We start from the raw sequence: 17527 nt of genomic DNA, 5'->3' as shown, positions 1-17527 counted from the left end.
TGCTCTCCATATGATAGCGTTTTCTGTGCCATTGTGCCCTTTTGTGACACTTCGAGGTCTCTTTTTGTGTTTGTTTTCCTCATCCTAGTTTCTTTTATTTTTCCAGGAAAACCAATTCTGGCAACCTTTGTTTTCTCAGATAAATGGTTTCCCACATCTGGCACTTTCCCAGAATCTATTCAATCCGTGCTCTTCCTCATTCAGTTTGTCATTCAGCACTGACTGGAAAACCATCTTGTTCCTCACATTGCAGCTCCTTCCTTATTCTCACCCAGCCTATTTCTGTGAGGCCCTTGCTCTTATCTGTCAGATGAGTTTATCATTTCAATTGAAAACTGCCGGAGCAAGGGTGGGCCAGTATCTGACTTAGTCAGGGGGCTGTGATGCACGGACAGTACGTCGGTGGACAGCTTGCCAAGGCAGCGAGCCAGCCTGCTCCAGACAGTGATCTTTCCTGCCAGTCCTGTGGGGACTGCCAGTTTTTTATAAATACAAATATGCACTGAAGCCCAGTGATTCTGGTACTGTGTAGACAGTAAATCTTACACTTTTTGCCTTGGATTTAGTGTACGTTGTCTACATGGACTATATCCTCTGGGCTTATCTGCAGCGCTCTTGTCGTGTTCTGGCTTGAGTGCAGGACTCCAGTGCCTCGGTAGGGGTTGTATGGTATCTTACGGCAGCAAGGCTGAAGCAAGTGCTTTAAAGGTGAAGTGTATTTTGTAAATAAAACTGAATGTGTGCTACAGATTCATAGCTCTTAATTTCATTTTTGCAAATTTAATACCTATTTTTCTGTAAATTCCAGGTTGTAAGCCATGCCTTTGGTGAAGAGGAACATTGAACCGCGGCATCTCTGCCGAGGAGCTCTGCCAGAGGGAATTACTAGTGAACTGGAATGTGTAACGAATAGCACCCTTGCTGCTATCATACGCCAGCTAAGCAGCTTAAGTAAGTATCTGTAACGTCCTGCAAGTATTTGATTCTTGATGAAAAAAACAAATAAATTAAAATCTTTAAGATGGCTTATTTTAAATAGCAAAATTACGACACAGGACATTGTCATTTAGGTACTATAATAATATAATGCTACTTCATTGCTTTTATGCTCTTCTGTATTTTGAAGTTTATACAAGAAGAGTGTCTCTGAGATGTACAAGTGTAAAAAACCAACCAGACAACCAAAAAAACCCCAACAACACAAAGGAACCAACAAAAAAACTATGGCATAGAAAACCAGGAGTTTTTTTAAAGTGAGTGAAATTGGTGCAAGAAACAAGGCTAGCACTTGAGTTATTCTTGACTTTCAGTTTTACAAGATGAAGCCAGCAAAGTCTTCTGCCTCTTGGCATCAAATAGCACATTTGACTGATGTTTCAGTTTGTTTTGATGTACTAATATTTCTTAAGCCTTTTCTTTATATATACATGTGATCAATTCATCTGAATGAAATTAAGCACATGCATCAAAAGAATGGCATTCACTGAACAAACCTGTAGGCTACTGTTGAGGCAAGCTGGCACCAACTCCATACGGAGTGGCCTACACAGAACACCTGCCAGTTGACACCACAACTAGCAATTCTAGAAGCATGCCTGGAGTGCTTGCAGGAGGAATAATATTTCTTCATGAATGACAAAAGAGATTTCTTCAGAGAGTATTTAACAGTCAGCAGCTGTTGTTTGTGCTGCTAACTCTGCTGAAATTATTGCTTCATCAATTTCTTCAATTTCTACATGGAAATGGTTTAAGAATATAATAAAGTCTGTATGGAGTTTGGACTGTGGGTCCCACTAAGTCCAGTGTTCAATCTGTGATGATGGGAAATAGCCTATGCTTAGGGAAGGAGTACAAGAAACATATTTCCCTTTCCAGTAGTCAGTGAATTAGGGATTTTCTGAGCTGGAGATCCGTCTGAATCATACTATGTAATGGACATTTGTAAACCTATCATCTGTGGAATTGCTTAGATATGTTCAAATACAGATTGCAGTTTTTTCTTGCCCATTGACCTGTGGCAGAATGTCTCACAATAGAAGCTGATCTCTTTCTTCTTTTTGATACCTTCTGGTTCTTGAGTTATGAAAAATGATGAAAGATGTTTTCATCTCGTGTATTTCCATAATAATCTGTGATTTTATTAAGTCTTTATCATGCTCTCCTAGTGATGTCTTTTCCAGGTTGGCGTGTCCTGATCTATTAGTATTTATATAGATACATACACAACACGTTAATAGATCTCTTTATATATATATAGTTCCCTAAGAATTTAGAGAATTTTGTTTGCTGGTAAACATTGCGTTGATATTTTCAGAGAGGTTTCCAAGTGATTCTCTGATCTTTTTGAGCAGTAGCTGCCAATTAAGTGCCCAGTGTCAGTTATAGTTAATTAGTGTTTGTATTGTCATTGAGTTTCATTTACTGTTTTATCAGGCAGTTGCTCAGTATTGACATCCTTATGTTTCAGAAGACTGAGAAGAATGGTAATGCCTCCTAGTTACATTCAAGGAAGTCTGATGAGACCTCATTTTGGTATTGTGCAATGATTGCCAGTGTGGGTAAATACCGTTTTCCCTTGCCTGACTTGCTAGGAATGTCTAGCTTTTATTTGTCCAAATTTGGTCTTGGGGCTAATCTGCCTGTTACATTGCCTGTTCAGATCCTCTTATGATTGTTGCTGAGGAACTTACCTACACAATCCTTATCCTGCCATTTTCCCTTAGCAGATTTCTCAGGTCATCAGAAGCCTCTGTAGACAGCTGTTAAGTACTTTATTAGTGTCAAGTTAAAGATCTCTGCAAATAAATGATGTGTCCTTTGCTTTAACAGATTAATACATGGTATTTAATGAGTGAAATCTACCAGCAGGCTTGTCCACAGTCGAAAATTTGTCATGTTTGCAGAGGGTTTTTTCTGCAGAGAGAATTTATTTTGTGTTCCAAGCCAACTGGGAGCAAGGAAGTGGTCATACAAAAATGCTGTGCTGTAGCTAATGTGGTGTGTCCTGCTGGCAGCATCAGAGCTTGTCGGTGTTCCCACAGCTTGAAGTGTGGAGACAGCAACTACAGGTCTGCCTTGCAGTCACACTGGTTTTTAATGTTGCACTGTGAGTTCAGTGTGGATTTTAAAAACTGGCAGATCTATGCTGTTGCTTACAGATTTGGCGTACTTCTGCCTCTGCTCTTTTCAGGAGACATGAACAATTTCCTATCCAAAGGGAATGTGCTCTCAGTGGAGCTTTTTTCTATTATGTCTTTGGATTTGGGTTTGTTTGCAGCCAGCTGGCTTGGAGCACAGGCAGAGTGAACGGTGTTGTGCATGAAACAGTGCACTTTTGTATAAGGCAAAAGCTTGACTGGGGGATTCCCCTTCACTTAGGAGGAGAGAATCTACTGGGAGCATTTGCAGCCTGTACCTGTAAGTAACATGATGCTTTACCTGGTAAACACAGTCATGGAACAAAGGCTTTGAAGAAAGCTTCCACAAAATACTCCGCTGACAGTGGGGTTTGGTATGATGGCTGCAGGACTCTAGCCAGTGAAAAAAGCTGCTCTATGCAACAAGATCTGTTGTGCCATGATTTTGTTCCTGAGTTTTGCATATGTGTATTTATGGGGAAGAAATACTAAATTACATCTGATAGTTGTTGAAGACTAAATATTAAAAGCTGTATATGTGCTCCCTTATTGAGCTTTTCTAATTAGATTTCAGTCTGTACGTTACCGTACTTGTGTTTCAAATTGCATTACCACTTCTTAACTTCTATCCCTTCTATGAGTCTTTAAATATTTAGTAGTTTTGTATCTTTGGCTTCTCCATTCATTCAGATGCTACCTGTCAGGCTGCAATCTTATTTCTGTATGGCTATAAATGATCTGTATGTGGGTACAGAGCTACTTTCTTTGACCCATATGCTAGTGATACCAAAGTGTATGCTGTGGAGGAGACTTGGAAGAATTTTTTTTTCACGCAGACAGCAATGTCCACCAGCTCACCTCCTAGTATTTTCTTGGGTAGATTGGCCATTGCCTGAGCACACTGCACCCAGCTTTGTGTGGCTCTGCTCTTTACCACTGCTAAATCAGGTTGAGTTGGAAAGTTAGCTTTTTCGGCATTAGATATTGTCCTGGAAGTACTGTGAGGAAGCAGGTAAGAATCAAGACCTGGTCAGTAACAGCCTACCACTTTTGCTTATTAAAAAAGAAAACAGGGAGGGGAGAAGCATAATTCTAATGCTAATTAATCCAGTTACAAATAGGTGGGTGAAATCACTGTCTTCTGCTCCGTGTTGTGATAAAATGGTTATGTCCTGGATGAATTCCAGTTTAAAAAAGACCAGCTAGTTCTGTGGGACATTTCAGTCCTTACCTAGAAACCCCTGGGAGAGCATTAGTGCAGTGCTGGCTCCCTTTGGGGCAGCCCTAGTGTCATCTCTCTTCCAGCATCTTGTAGAACTAACACCTGAATGCCAGGTGATGACATTGCTGTACCTTTTTTCTCTGATAATGCATGTTCATGGTGTGAAAAATTGTTACCCTTTTAACGCACTGTAAATCTTTCTGTAACTTGAATGTGTTTTTCCATGTACTTGTGCTGTGGAACAAGAAATGCAAAGGAAAGCTGTACTTTTTTAGACTCAAATATGTGAAAGGAAACTAGCCAAAGAAATAAACACTGTTGGGCTTCTGGTCTTCAGACAAGCCAGCACTGTTGTTGAATTCCTCTTGTGTTACAGCACTGACCATTTTGACTGCTGACAAAAGACACCTTTAGGGCAACATATTCAATGTATTAATGCACACCTTTTTGTGCAGTGTGTGAAAATCAATTGTAATTAATCCAGGTAGTGTCTAGTCTCTGCGAGAGATGTTATAAACTGATGTGGCAAGGTTATATTTCATCTAATTACTGTAGAACTTGGGTAGAGGTATTATTTCAATTATTTGTGAAATACTTTTTTTCCAGAAATGTCTCGCAATTCTTTGGAGTTCATTTTGTGAGCAATCAAATATACAGCTCTGTGAAGATGACCCGTGGAAGTGCCAGAAAGAGGCACTTCTGTTAATTGACATTAAAACATACTGAGAGCAGGCATTTGGTGAGGCATCATCTTGACTAAATTTTCCCTCAACTACTTCTGTGGTTAGAGGGAGCCTTAGAAGGAAAGACTGCATAATTCCTTTGATATTTTTTAAAAATTAATATTTAGGTTGCCTGTATGTTGGGAAGCACCTCATGTTTTTAAATTACTGTCTTATAGTACCAGAATCAGCTCTTAAGTTGAAAGTTTCATGCTTGTAACTTCAGGTAGTTTTTTCTGCTTGTTTATGTATTGTTAGAAATCTAATTAAAAACATAGTAACATAGAAAACACTAGAGAAATATTGCTTTTTTTCTAAAACTTACTGCCTCATGTTAATCGGAATACCATGTTCCAGTATTACTTTACTATGTCACTGTTTTTACTGACAGGAGATTGACAACCTGTCTTCCATTTGTTTTAGATTAGCAAATGTTTTTAAAAAAATAAAAATAGAATTCAGTATTAAAAGAGATATATTCTCACAGATCAACTTTATGAGTTGTTTTGCCTCCTGAAAGATAACTGACAAGCACCTGTCTGCTTGGCGTCTCAGGGGTGATGTGTTTAATCCTAGAATTGGCAATGCTCCCTCAGTAGGCTGATTTCAGTGTATTAACATAAACTAGCATCCGTTAAAACTTATTGATGTTTTGAGCTCTGAATACTGGTGGCTGAAGAATGTAATACCTGCTTTATTTAGCTGAAGAGTTGAAAAGCTTATTTGTTCCGTAGCTTGGAATAACCTCTCCATTTGCAGCAGCTAAGTCAAATGGGGATTATAATTGCATCTCAACTAGCTGCTGGGAAGCATTTAGAGAACACTTGTGGTGTGAAGGTGACTGAACACTGGCACGGGTTGCCTGGAGAAGTTGTGGAGCTGCCATCCTTGGAAGTATTAAAAAACCCAACTGGATACAGTCCTGGGCAGCCTGCTCTGCCTGACCGTGCTTTGAGCAGGGAGGTGGACTAGGTGATTTTCAACCTCAGCTACTCTGTGATTGTATGACTTCTGTTTTGGGAGGGGGAGGAGATTAGGAGCGGGCAGGCAGCACACCTTGCTTGTCCACCTTTCACATACATATGAAGCGGAGCTTGGATACACCAAAATATCTGACATTTTGGGTTAGTTATTGGCTGATCTTACATTCAGTGAAGAAATCTATTACTGGTAAAGTTCTCAACTCAAAGTGAGGCAATCAAATTTTTTTTTCATTTGTATTTCACAAACAGTGCTTTCAGATAGTGTTTTAGTGTGTTTGTTGTTCTCTTCTCCCCAGGTAAATGATCCAAGAAAGGGGCAGATCCTCTTGACTTGCTAAGTGTGGCAATTTTTTACTTTGAATTATGGTCTCCAGATGTTCACAGGATGGGATCTTGACTGAAATTTTTATTACGTCTGTTCTTTTCTTTGTAGACTATTAAGATTGGTTATAGGACCCAACTGAAAATATCAGCAATTCCTGTTCTTTTGGATGTCACTGTCATTTAGGTGGTTAATACATATTCCATATTGTTCCAAGTATGAGACAAAATTTCACTTTCCCCTTCCTCTCCGTTTCTGCTCTTCAGACTTGTCTTGATACAGGTCAGAAGGAGAGTCAAACTGTGGATGAGAATGCCTGGTGCTTTGGGTGGTGGGAAGTCTAAGAAAGGAGTGGGCATGCACAAGGATCTGTGGACCAAGAGGGGATTGGGTTTATCATGTGGCACTTTGGTTCACTGTAGCGCTTTTAGGGTAGGCCCTGAGGCTGCAGATCTGAGCTGGACTATCCACTGTCATAGTGATTGAGAAGATACATCAGCTGAAAGGGAGGCTGAAAAGGTTGTAGGCTCCTCTTTTAGAATCATAGAGTAGTTAGGGTTGGAAGGGACCTTTAAAGGTCATCTAGTCCAACCTCCCTGCAAGGAGCAGGGACATCTTTAACTAGATGTCAACTTCAACTTCTGTGTTGTATCAAGTCCAGACTGGCCATCCGTAAATGTGGTCAGTGCCATCTTAGTCTCTCAAATTACTCCAGTGACAACAGCAGTGTATACAGTGACCGTCTGTAGAGGTAAGTGGGCTGCTTTGCATGAGGATCCTGATTTTTATGTTTCACTTTGCCTTCATTTTGATATTAGCTTGTGCTCATGCTTATGATTGAATTTTACTGACTATGGATTGCAAGATTTTAAGTTTCAGAATTTACCTCAGAAGCTTTTGTGGACAGCAGTAACTTTGATGGGCCTTTATTTTCATCACAGAGGCATTTATTGATCAGTTGTGTGTCAATTGACAGTAGTTCAACTACATAAGGATTAAAATTTGAAAGTTTCCCTGTTTTTTAAGTAGAATACTAACCAGGATGTCCAGGAGAACAGACTTCAGGCAGCGTTTATGGTATATTTTGAGATTTTTGTGCAAATCTGTTGCCCAGAATTTTACTGAATGACAAATTGCGCTGTTATAATCCTACAGCTACTGTGTTTTATTAACTTCATGACACTGAAGCCACTTGTCTTGTGTTTTGTAAGCCTTCAGCAAAGGGATTTTCCCGTCTATTTTCTTACACAGGCAAACATGCTGAAGACATATTTGGTGAATTGTTTAATGAGGCCAACAGCTTCTACATCAGAGCAAATTCCCTTCAAGACAGAATTGATCGCCTTGCTGTCAAAGTTACCCAGCTGGATTCAACAGTAGAAGAGGGTAGGTAATTGCATGAAAGCATTGAGCCAGAAGTGATGTTGACAAGAGCACAGTATTTAATTACACAACAGTCTTTGTCTTTTCAAAGTAATCGTGAAGCGATATTTCAGCTTATTTTCTCAGTAAGACAAGCTGGGGGAAAAAATATTTGTAAGTCGTATAACTGTCTTCATTTTTCACTTAGTGTTTCTTCAAGAAGCCCCTGTAGTAATGGAGCCATTAAGCTGCCTTTTTCACATGGAAAACTTGTCGTTTGTGAGTGTAATAAATCAGAAGTGAAAAAAATCTAGACCTTACTGGAAATAAGTCAGAATACTGGAAAAAGTTTGAGGCAGTAGATCTGTTTGTTTATTTCAGGGTAGAGTGGTCACAAACTGTATTAGTAACGTCTGTTCTGCAGTCTTCTAAGATCTTACAGTACTCTTCACCAAAATGAGGCACTGCATGTTTCCATCAACTAGGTGAAATTCTTTAGAGAGTTCCAGTCACTAGAAACAGTATTTCCTTTAAAATGCTGTTACATCCTGACTTGCTTATGAAGTTTGGTCATTCACTTCATAAGTACACAGTAAAAACAAAGGATCTAAGTAACATAATTACATTGTTCAAAAGCTCTTATTTGGGTAAGTAGAACATGTTTCTCTGTCTGGCTCTAGAAGCTGTAGCGTGCGTGTTGTTTCCATGTTCAGTTATGTGTCCGAGCCAGCCACTGCATCTACTGCCTGTTTAGGTGATTCCTGACATTTAGTAAAGTGTAAAAGTTTGTTACATCGGGACAGTAGTGCAATATTTACTCAGTAGTAGTTAATGGCACTTGTGTAGTATTTGTATGGTGTATATATTATTTTTAATATTTATATTTGTATAGTTTATCTATTATATATTGATAGTAGTAATAATGCCAATATTGAATGTTGCTGTTGATATTTAATAGTGTAGTGTAATATTTAGCCTTCCATTTTTAGCTTCTTGTTGTCTGAAAATTACATGTCTTTTTTTTTCCTAGTTTTGGAACACATTAACTGGTAGAGTGTCGCAGTTGATACCAGCACCTTTCTTTTGCTGTCTTAGAGGTCTAAGAGCTGTATGGGACCATAAACTAAGCTATTATGGGATCACTTTTTGGCTTTCAGCTTAGTTTTTGAGGCATGTTGTGGTGATAATATGAGCGAACTAGGTGGTATTCAAACACTGTACTTGCTCCATGCTGAGTTGGATTATTTCAATCTTTGTGACTTTCAAGTCTAACATTTTTGAAAACACAGTCCTCATCAGAAATTGGTTTTGCCTTTGTTTCTTTTTTAAATGTCTCATTTGTATTATGCAACACCTCCTGGCTAGTTTCCAAAGTTTGGAGAGTAATTCAAAGCAGCCTGTTGGAAGGGGAAGCTAGTGTATGGACTGAGAATTTGATCAGTTTTTATTTTAAATTGACAGCAGATATTACTCTTGCATTGCTAATTATCTTTCACATTAATAAGCTATATATACAAACTGCTGTCACTTTCGTGTCAGTAGGAAATGCTATTAGCTATTTTGCTGAAGAAGTTTAAATCTTTATAATAATCCATTGTACTGTCACTAGTACTAAATATATTTCTGGATAGCTTAGTCATTTAAGTAAAATGGCAATTGCCAGGTTGATTTAAAAAAACCTCTTTGGACTTAATTGCATCAGTGATTTACACTCTTAGGTGTAACTAATATGTAATGTATATATGAAAATATTTTTTATATGTAACTAAGAATACAGTTAAAAAACATTTTAAAATAATTAAAGTTAAGTTTTCAAAAGCATGTAAATAACTTACACTAAAAAGCCCCAGAAAAACAGGAATTGTGCTCTTTTGAATATCTTCTTCCAACAAGAATGTAACAATTCAGATATACATCTGAAAAAAACTGCCTGAAATACCTTACTGGTTTACTTACAGGCAGGCTTAAAGAGAAAATAGTTTATCGAAAATGATAGTTTGACACTTCAGCTGATGTTGATGTTGATGAACAAAAATTTAGAATGAAATATTCTAATTCTTTGCTATTTTAAAAGCTGCGGAAGAATCTAAGTTGTCTTGGAGTGAGAGGGAAGACCTCAGCACAGATAACAAAAATAGTTGGGTAGAGAAGTGTGAGTGGGATTTGGATTCCACCATGACAAAGGATGACAGTGTGCCTTACAGGCTCTGTATCAGACTTCATGCTTTTCTGGTTTTGCGGGTCATCAAAATATTAAATTTTTTGCCTGGTACTGTTCAGTTACTGTGTGAAGTTCTCACAGCTTGTTCTTGAGACTCGATAAATTAGATGAATGGGCAAGAATTATTAGATGAAATATCAGTGGGAATGAAAAGAAAACAAGTCAGAACATTTTGTTTGCACTACTCCTAGTACTTACACCTTTGTAAAACAGTTGGATCAATTCAAGAAATGGTTACTGTCATTGTAGACAAGCCGGTGAAGACTTCAGCACTGCTCAACTGCAGTCAAAAACCTGTATTTCCCGTTGTCTAAGAACAGAAGATAATGTGGAGAGCTTACTGCCACTTTTAAATTGAGATTGGCATTATCTGGATCTTCTTAGCAATGGTCACTCCATCTCAGGAAAACTTGTATTAAGAATGAAGGAAAGTCTTGCTTCAAGTGACAGGAACAATTAAAAGCAACTTAGGTTTTTCATTTGAAAAAGAAAGAATGAAAAGGCTAGTATTGTTTCCCCCAGAATTGTGTACGTGGAAAGATAAAATGGAAGTATGTTACTGAACTGTTTAAAGAAGGCAAGTATTTCTCTCAATAGAGACATGAGCAAAACCTAAGATCAAGGGATGTTCAATTATATGGAAAGATTTTGGAGTTGAAAGATGGCAGAAGATGTGCAACACTGTCTCACAGGAGGTTGTGGAAGCCATAATTTAATTAATCTTAGAATGGGGTTGAATGTGTATGGATACCACATGTAATTATAAAGCATGCTGTGCCAGAGGAATACCAGACCTTGTGTTTCAGGCTTGAAGCCAGTCTTTCTGCTATTAGAAGTCCAGCTTAAACCTCAGAAAAAGAGGAGATCATTGAACATCTGCATGTGACGGAATTCTTGCATCATCTTCCAATACATAGTCCATGGTCATGTTATTTTAAGTGAGGTTCTGGACCAAGGGCAACTTAAATCTGATTTATTATGGTAGTTCTTATATGCCTTTGTGCTTAAATATCATTATACTAATGAAAAAAACTTTCTGTTTTCCTTCTATATTTTGTTGACAGTATTTTAAATAGTCAATGTAAAATGGACTTTGTTTATCCACTTACATTAATTTCAGACTTATGATAAATGTATTTTTGTTTCTAACAGTATCATTACAAGATATCAACATGAAAAAAGCATTCAAGAGCTCAACAATTCAAGATCAGCAGGTAGTTTCAAAGAACAGCATTCCTAACCCAGTGGCTGATATTTATAATCAGAGTGACAAACCACCACCTCTGAATATTCTTTCACCTTATAGGTATGGAAATATTCATTGTTTATGTTTTTGTATTTTGCTCTTTATCTCCTAGTTGTATGCATAGAATAATTACAGCAGAAGGGAGAAGCTGTATTGGTTGCTGTGATTTGTTTTTTGGGGGACTTCCCTGTTCATGGAAACAAAAATTGCTATTACTACACTTAAAATCATAAGTTGTACCTGAAAAAACCATCATATTTCAGCATAAGTGTTACATAGCAGCACATGATCAGAGAGCAAGGGCCATTGATCGTGTAAAAAGTGAAAAGAAAATTAATAATATACTAATATACCAAACTGCTTTCTTTGATTCATTTATCCAGGGAGCTGGATTTGTTGCTTTTGCTTTCCCTCTGTTCTCCCTCTTCCCTCCAATGTATACACATGTGTACACACACGCACACAATCTTTACCTTTTATTTCCCTGTTGAATAAAAGACCAACACGTAGGACTTTGTTTCCTGTTTTCTTTTCCTGTTTCCTCTAAATTTATTGTTGTTCATGACATGAGTCTAATTTGTCTGCCTGAAGGGTTGTGGACAACATGTTTTTACTGTGTCCTTCAGCTTTTGAGAGGTACTAGATTGTGAGGTATCTGTGTAAAGCAGACATTCAATCTGCAGTAAATGATTTGAAATATTTTTAGGAATGACATAGCGGAGCATTTGCAGTGTATTTAATTTTTAAGAGCTTTTACTTGGAAGGTAAAATTGTTAGATTTGTAGCTGAAGTTTTTTGACACTGCTCCAGACAATGGTGGTGTTTGTTTGTAGGCATCCAGTTAGTAAGAGTTGTTATTGATCTGCACAGCTGTGTCCTAATATGTATCTGGGTGACAGTGTCAGTGACCTTTATTGTTATTCCTGTCTTATTATGGATATTTTAGTGAAATTTACTTAAATTATGTTCCTTGGTAAGTCTTTTACATCTGCTGAATTTAATTTATTTGTATTTGCCTCGGACAAAGCTTAAATGAACTTCAAATTGTAGTCTGACCAAAGCTGGAGGAGTGGAAGACTGGCCCCAGTACCTCCTTCAGAAGGTTAGATATTTGTAGTGAGGAGATCTAGCACACAAAAAGTAAGGGTTTTAGGGCCATATGGCCAGACAGTACACAAGATCTGCTCTCTGTACCCTGCTCCAGTGGTTGTAAGGCTTCCGAGTGCTGGATCTCCATCACTCTTGATCTTGCTAGTAGAAATTAATATTCAGCTACCATCAAAATTTACCCAGGAAGAAATCCCCACAGCCAAAAGGGACTCTGAAGGGCGCTAGTTTAGCAAGCTAGACTGGGGTCGCCATCATGCGCTGTTGGGACCATGCCAACTGCCTTGCCATGTTGACTCCCCCTGTGCCCATTGCTTTCCAGAAGTTCAGGATATTAGAAGATTCCCTATTTCCAGGCCATGGGGTCAAATTAGGATTTGATAGCATAGCTTTTTGGTGGCTTCTTAGTCTGGGTGTCCCTGGCTCCTGCTGCCAATTGGAGCTGGCAGGCCTGGTCAGCTCCTGCTGAGATCTGATAACCTGGCAGCATGCCTCCCAAAAGGCTGTGGATTGCACCCCTTTCTCCTGAAACTCTTGACATGAGTCAAGCCAGTTGTAAACTGTAACTCCTAAGAGTGGCATTTAAGACACTTGACATGCTGTCATCCTATAACGCAAAACAGATGAAGCTTGGATGATTGTTAAAGGTGAGGTTTGTTGATTTGAAAGATACTAATTCATATTTTCATAGCTTTTCTTCTACTGCTTTTCCAGGGATGATAAGAAAGATGGATTGAAGTTCTATACTGATCCTTCCTATTTTTTTGATCTTTGGAAAGAAAAAATGTTACAAGATACTGAAGATAAGCGAAAAGAAAAGAGGAGACAAAAGGTAAAAGCAGAAACGTAATAGCAAATGTATGTATTAGTTTTGCGTATGGTTGTCCAGGCATAAAAATTGCTAGGTCACACTTAGCTTGTGTGCGTGGAAAGACTATTCCTCTTTGTATGTGGCTGTAGATTCAGTTGGTTCAGTTTTACAGCTCATACTGCCTATTTCAAGAAATTGGCAAATTGAATTTTAGGAGTACTGTAGTTATGTTCCAAGATAGTTTCCTTAATCCTTTGCCAGTATCTGCTTAGTAGTATTCAGCAGAATGGTCCTGTTGTGCTTTGGAAAAAGACACTGTGATTTAGGGAGGAAAAAAAAAAGAATTTTAATTATGGTTTCATTTATTTTCATAGTTCTTTATCCAGCAACATTAACTGCTGTAGCAAAACATGAGCTTATCCATAAATAAATATTTTGCGGGGTTTTTATTTCCTTGATAGTAACTCTTCACTTTTCTGCACCTATTGCAAGTTAGTAAGATGATAATTACACAGCAAAATTATTCTGTGGTTCAGCAACAAGAGAAGATTAATTCCAGGAATAATATTCTTTGTTTCCTGTAAGTTTAGAACCAACAAAAAAGGCTTTTTCATAGAAAAGTGTCTTCGATGCTTCTGGAATATCTTCGGCAGTTTGATCCAAGATGTGTATTCTGATGCAGTCAAGATTTTCTTAAAGGATTTTAGTTTTGAGTGAAGAAATTAGTTGCTACTTCTGCAGTTTCTTTGCAGTCAATTTTTTTATCAAATCAGAGAGCTTTAAAATTTTTGAAGATAATTCTGGAAAAAAAAAAGTGAAGAAGAAAAGTTTGAAGCAGTGACTGCCTATCTTATCTGGCAGGAGGTGCCCTTTTAGATACTTTCAGTGAGAGATAAGGGGCTTAAAATAAATGGAGTTCAAACAAGATGGCACAGGCTGCTCAGAGGAAATAGAAGGAAGCTGCTTAGTTTTCAGTACACATACACATATGTACACGTGTGTGTATGTACACATATGCATATGTATCATCTATATTAACATACCTATACATGTGTGTATGTAAGTGAGTATCATACCAGCATATGTATACGTAATGTCTAATCTGTGAATATACATGCTAGTCTATACTTGTGTATGTACATCATATTTATACTCCGTGTGTATGTATCTGCTAATACATGTGGTACCTGCTTAGAAATCAAATTGTAGGTCATGACTGGGAAGCCTTACTCTTCTGTTTTTATACAATTATATTAAGTCCTTGTTCCTGTTGCTAGACAGAACTTTCTGACTACAACATTTTTAAACAAAACTGAAGAATTAGTTTAACTAAAACATTTCATAAATTCTTAATTTTAAAGTTCTGGAAGAAATAAGTCATGTCTTCCTGTTAGGTGTATGAATTAAAAATGTTTGCTGTTTTGACAGGTATCTCAGTATTGAAGTTGCTATCTAAAGCAAAGTGTTGGAAAATATTCACTTGGTTATTTGTATAATTTTAAACAAATCTGTATGCAAGGTTATAATCCCACTATATTCTCAGTATGATAAGTCACAGAGCTGATTAAAAGACTGGAAATAATTAAAGCAACTTACATTCTCTAGTTTAGTTGGGTTTTAAAAAAATCATTGAGTATTTCTTTATGAAAAATAGGTAGGGATAATTGCACCCTTCAGGTTTTTTTTTTCTCCCAACTTTTCCCCTTCAAATTTAGATCTTTTAACTAGAGAGAGGGATAAAAAGAAACTATTAACTGCTAATTTTTTCATTCTGATTTAATATTAAGAAGGAAAAAATACAAAAGCTTTAAAAAATTGTAACAATCTCACTTGAAATTTTTAATAGCTTTAGAGAGATTTTTACAAAACCACTTTATATATAAACTTATTTTTAGACTGTATTTTAGGCAACGCATCTGACTTATTTCCATCCAAGTTATATTTTTTGTGGATTTGAATTGTCTTATTACACCCTACTAACCACGTGTAAAATATCCTCAGTTCCAGTCATGTAGGATTATACCCATACATCACAGAAATACCCCTTGATGAATTCTAGCTGAAGTGCTATTTGATTTGATTAAATACGTAACAAGGCCAACTAAGAAGAAAGCAGCACAGATTTGAGTTTAGGTGGATAGGTGTCACTTTGTGACAGAAAGAAATCTGATTTTTAGCTTTCCAGAAGCTGGTGTGCAGATGAGCTTTTTATCATCTGGAACTTTTAGAGAGCTGGAGAGTTTGGGTGAGAGGCATCGTTTGATCCACAGGTTCCTTAAGGCTGTAATTTTCTTTTGTTCTTGTCCTTTTGATAGCAGTGACCAGGAATGAATCCAGAGCATCTATTAACAGTTTTGTGGCTGAAGTTGTGTTTTGAATCTACTGAGTGAGAATTCTTTACACAATTTGTACAACATACAGAAGTTGTTGAGAAAGTGCGCAGATGAAATAGATGTGTATTGTTTAGCAATTACAAACCAGATGTCCAAATGGAGTCCTACTCAGCTGACCGAATATACCTGGTTTTTAGCATCAGTTTTTCAGGTAGTTCGTGAAGCCTGTGCGTACCAGAGAATCAGTTTTCCAGTATTATTTTGGTAATTTGCCTTAAACGCTTGAGCTGTTGCTGCAGCGGCAGGTTTGTGAAGAGTTTAATTTTCCTGCCCTCAAATATAATTATTTATTGTTTCTGTATTCAGTTTAACTGAAGAAATCCAGCATAGGCTTCCTCTGATTTGGCTTTTTCAGGTGAACTTCTCCTCTGGAGAAAACTGTAATTTTAATCTTTAAACTTCAGAATCTGTGGTGTAGCCTCTGGGTTTTTTTTTTTTTATTTTTTTTTTTGCCTATCGAACTCTCAGTAGATTAGTGCCTAAGTGTTGAGTGAAGTTAGTTTTGACTGTTTTTAAAATCAGTAATATTCTGAATTGAGTGACTGTAGTAGACCAGCTGTTAACCGTTGATTAACCAAAGGAAAGTAGTTGTTCTTTACTTTTTTTTTGTTGCCCATTTTTAATGAGTAATGATTAGGTATTTAAGTAAGTAGAAATCTTTGAATTTGAAGGGCTTGTATTTAAAAAATCATTCTTGATTACTTGTGATTGATAGGATATTGTAAATTTGTCAAATCAGGAAAACAGTCTAGGCTCATGTTCCCAGTTTTTTAAAGTATTGCAAACACTTGCTGAAGCTGCTTTCTGTTACTAGCTCTAATTCTTTATTAAGATGCTTGAAATACCATTTGCTAACTCTTGATGCAAATATCAAACTTAAAATTAACTTAACCCTGTTTGAGGGCTCCAATATGTTTGTTGCGTTTGCTGAAATCGCTTCCTGCCAACAGCTGAATGATGTACCTGCTTCCTCGCTTAACCTACAGCATCCACTTGTCTGCCACAGCTTCCCAATTAAAGGAAGTAGCTCTTCTTAATGTCACTTTCCTAAGAAGTATTTCTATCTGTAGTTATTTTGAAAGGCTTCAGCTCCCCTATAATTCTGTTGTCATTGCCCTTTGTGTTTATTTTATGTTGTTTATTTATACGTGCCTAAGTGTTAACCTTTTTCATAAAAGAAAAACCATAGTGATCTCTTTAAAACTAAACTTTTAAATAGGAGATTATGTCAGCAGTCATGTAAGCACTCCTGATTGTACAAGAATTGTATCAAAATGACTGGGTTTTGAGCAGCATCATACATTGGTCAAAAGGTAGATATTTACTTTATCTAGAAACTTGCAAGAAGTATGGAGCTGTGACCCTTAAAGGATGGAGTTACTATTCTGTGAGCAGAGAAATCTAAAGCATATTTTCAATTAACTAAAAGGCTTGCTTGTAGTTTCCTCTCAAATCTTGCATGAATTAGTAACAAAATCTTAATAAATGAACCAGGATAAAGGTCACAAATTAAAACAAATTAAGTTTTGCAGCAATCAAATGAAAAAGATGTAAAGCCTTTGACAGGCACATATTCAACCATGGTAATCAGCGAAACTTTATGTATTTAAATAAAGCATGACTGAATCTGTCTCCCTTCTGCTCCAGTTCCTGTTTTGGGAAATTTTCATATGAAGAAGTAGTTTTAAGAAAGTAAAGCCTTGCATAACCTGGATAAAAAAGGATATGATTCTAAAAAGTTTGGGGAGGAAGAGATTTTGTAGGAAGTAATTAAGAACCAAGGTGATGATCTTTACTTAGCATGAATCAGATCAAAAATCTACTCACTGCAGGGGCCAGGAATGAGCAAGTGGCGTTGGAACATTTGGATGTTGAACTTCAAAAAGACTTTTCTCTGTCCGTCTTAGTGTTAGCAGATGCAAATCAGCAGGTCCCTCATACGGACATGCATGAACAAGCTAGAGATCCAAAACAAGGGCAAGCAAGCTATTTGATGGATTT

At 37.2% G+C, this 17527-nt stretch overlaps 1 protein-coding gene across 2 annotated transcripts in view; it reads left to right on the top strand.

The window, feature by feature from the left end:
- WASF3 (WASP family member 3) overlaps positions 1–17527 on the top strand; it is a 70737-nt gene that overhangs the window by 43446 nt on the left and 9764 nt on the right. For both annotated transcript variants that reach the window (XM_086739477.1, XM_086739478.1), the window contains exons 3-6: positions 809–951; positions 7638–7772; positions 11122–11275; positions 13037–13154. In XM_086739477.1, the coding sequence (XP_086595603.1) occupies positions 819–951; positions 7638–7772; positions 11122–11275; positions 13037–13154 (540 nt within the window). In that variant the 5' untranslated portion in view covers positions 809–818. The remainder of the gene's footprint in view (positions 1–808; positions 952–7637; positions 7773–11121; positions 11276–13036; positions 13155–17527) is intronic.

Source organism: Chlamydotis macqueenii, chromosome 1 (assembly GCF_036417535.1).
Source record: "Chlamydotis macqueenii isolate bChlMac1 chromosome 1, bChlMac1.mat, whole genome shotgun sequence".
Lineage (NCBI taxonomy): Eukaryota > Metazoa > Chordata > Aves > Otidiformes > Otididae > Chlamydotis > Chlamydotis macqueenii.
The sequence above is the reverse complement of the archived record's forward strand: the minus strand, read 5'-3'. Positions and strand labels throughout refer to the sequence as shown.